The sequence below is a fragment of the Loa loa genome (assembly GCF_000183805.2).
Source record: "Loa loa unplaced genomic scaffold supercont3.53, whole genome shotgun sequence".
Classification (NCBI taxonomy): Eukaryota; Metazoa; Nematoda; class Chromadorea; order Rhabditida; family Onchocercidae; genus Loa; species Loa loa.
This window is the reverse complement of record NW_018108233.1, coordinates 309,815-312,947: the sequence shown is the minus strand read 5'-3', so window position 1 is coordinate 312,947 and position 3,133 is coordinate 309,815. Positions and strand designations below refer to the sequence as shown.

General features: G+C 34.0%; 1 protein-coding gene across 1 annotated transcript; it reads right to left on the bottom strand.

The window, feature by feature from the left end:
- Positions 1–389: 389 nt before the first annotated feature.
- Positions 390–2,781, bottom strand: LOAG_13991 (hypothetical protein; the record flags this gene model as incomplete). Its single annotated transcript, XM_003149494.2, has 8 exons — positions 2,552–2,781; positions 2,244–2,391; positions 2,003–2,092; positions 1,438–1,515; positions 1,257–1,319; positions 961–1,068; positions 666–836; positions 390–586 (listed from the first exon to the last, which is right to left on the bottom strand). Coding segments are annotated over exons 1-8 (954 nt in total), but the record flags the coding sequence as incomplete, so codon positions are not given.
- Between the last annotated feature and the right edge of the window lie 352 nt (positions 2,782–3,133).

Sequence of the window (3,133 nt, the reverse complement as noted above, 5' to 3'; positions counted from 1 at the left end):
TCGCGACTCATAACATTCAACGAATTTTATATTTTGAAGAAGACCAAGAAGCAACTTTTTCATTGCTATTCATTTCACAACATGCAAAACGAAATCTCTGAAATGAGGCGCTTAATTATATCAGCATCCCTCTGTTAAAAAAACCATTTACTTCGAATTTGAGCTTCATTCAGTTTAGCGCAAACACTAAGCTGTCCACTGAATATCCTGTGTGTGAATGAATAAGAGAATATAAACTCTTCAATACTAACTACACCGTATCCAAATGTTCGATATGGAAATTAGCACTAGCAATAAAGCACTGCTATTAGGATGTCGAATAACATATATGTTTATTACTGAAAGTATACATATATTCTAAAAGTCCCGTTATTGTTTATATGTAAAACAAATCAAAACCTTTAAGCTGTGAATCACTTAAACAGGGAAGTACGGCTGTCAAAAAAGATGAAAGATACTGTAGGAGCTCGACCGAATGCATTTTCAGAAAACGATTTAACCAAATAAGAGCAGTCATTCGAGTAAGAGTACTTTCTTCAGTACAAGCATGTACTATCAGAACATTGATCATATCATTTAGTTCAGCCTGTAAAAGAATCAAGAAAGCTAAATTTGTTTTTTAAACAGGCCCTTTCCGGTTCAACATAAGTCAAGACAAAGCTTACTCTGTCATTATCTTTCTGGTTGTGCATCCGTTCAAGAAACTGCCCGAGAACTGCTTCAGTGGCATCTCGGACTCCTGGCTGACTATCGCCCAACATTTGGAATAAGCCATCCAAAACTTCGGGAAGGTACCTCGAAATAGATAGCTCCGGTGCTGTCAACAAAGCTGATAGCTAAACAATTCAAATAATTCAACATTTAAGAGTAAAAAACAGCGAATCATTATTTTGAATTCAATGTTTTCAATGCTATAGGAAAAAACTACACCCTATTGATGGAAGTTTAAAACTAATTTACCCAAGAGACAATAAATCTTCGATTTGAGCTATTTTGAGAATATATTCTATCACGGACCAATAACATCAAAGTCGAAATTTCGAATGAGTTCGTAGCAAGTACAATATCCTACAAATTCAAAACAAATTTATCTTGAAAAGTTGAATGCAAGAGTTTTATCTATCTTGGATGAAGAGAGAGACAATATCTTAATTAAAGTTATTGATTTGCATCTTATCCGACGGTAACTTGACAGTTGGTAGTACTAATTTGACGCCATTTTAAAAGATATGTATCTTAAGAATGAAGTCCCACACCTTTAGTAGCCGGTCCAATAGCTCTGCTCCGCTACGCACATTTAAGTCTGTATCGGCTGATAACTGAAAACACAACCAATTCTTACGTTAAAAAAGTCAGAGTGGCATGTTGGCGAATGTGAGAATCAAAGAAGACTAAGAAGAGTGACAGTCCTCACATGGAAGTTATGCATAAACTTACTCGCCAGAGAGTGTCAAAAAGTTCATCGAAATGAGACAACGCAGATGAACGGCATATTTTCACAATATTATACAACGACTGTAAATAAATCTTCATTTAGTAGACGGAAGAAAGAGATCAATAAACTTTGCCGCGATCACATTGCACCCTTTAATTATCAACAGTAAATTTCAATTTGAAGTAGATGTTTTTTCGAAATTTTTTTTAAAGTCATATGCAGCTTCCCTGTCAGTCTCGGTATAAAATAAAAATTTTCAGCACCTTTAATACCTGAACACATATACAGGGTTCAAATCTCAATTCATTCTATAAAAACGGTAGTTTTTTTAAATTAATTTTGCAGATTAATTTCAAGAACTTTCAACCATTATTAATCTCATTATTCTTTGTTAGTTAACCTGATTACTTATTTGACTATTTTGCTCTACTTATTTGATTATTTTGCTCAACTTCATTCAACTTCATTTGCTCAACTTCATTCAACCAAACTGAAGGAAAATTATTCTTCATAGACAGCTTTTAAATATTGATTACTAAATTGCTCATTGAATAATGTTTTATCTACCTCACAAGCATAGTATCGTACTCGAGGATCGGGATCACTGAAACAAGTCAAAACTGGTTCGATCAACTGTGTAGTATAATCAGCGGTGTTCTGAAATATTCGGACAACTAATCCCATACGAAAAGTGTTATCCTTTCGGATAACACCTTGCTTAGCATAAAAACAATTACCATAGAGCGAAAAAAGCATATCAAATTTAATTCATAATTTCAGCCTGGTTTCAATCTCATTTATACCTTACCTTCCCCAAGGCAATAGCTGCAGCTGCTAGACCAATTAGACCACCCTTTCGTGCATGAGCATTTTGTGCTGTTGTCAGTCCGCTTAGTACAGCGAGCAACTTTTCCAGCTGTGACAAACGATTTGCTTGCAGTAAGTCTCGCACTTGTCTGAACAAATGATTAAACAGTAGAAAACTGTAACAGAAATAACTGACAAACCATAAAGTTTTAAAACCACAAAGACATATTTTTAACAAACCCATGAATTACCCATCTGCTCATAATCATATTACATACAATGGTAGAGCTATAATAAAATAAATCAAACTTCTCTATATCAAGAGCAGCAGCTTTCCTCTTCTCGTACAGTTTATCAGTAAGCGTTCTCACCAAAGTTGCAGTAAGTGGTGCATACTGAGCATCAACCATCTCCTTGTAAATTGACCGAGACCAACCAAAGTTTAACTTTCTATTGTGGATTGTTAATCATAATGTACCATTTAATCATAATATACCATTACTAAATCTATATATAAGCATAGCCAATCTATATTTTCCCTTTCCCAGATCAGCAATATCACAACTATAGCATGTCAACAAAAGATTTAACATTCATTCCTTTACCATGCTATACCAAAATAGATCTGCCAAATAACCAGATCTACAACAAGTGTAATGAAAATTTTAACTTTCCAATTTTAACTTTTCAAATTTTGATTTCTCTGCAGTTCGAATGGAATAAATTCACTTATAAAGAAGAAATTGAAATCCATGATAGAGTAACCACTAACTTTCAAATCGAAAAGAATGTAAAGCCCTTAAACTATTCACTTTATCAATCTACTGATTAGGTTATCAAAATAACCTGAATAAGATTTCGAACAGCAACCGCGTTCTTAGAATTCAAACC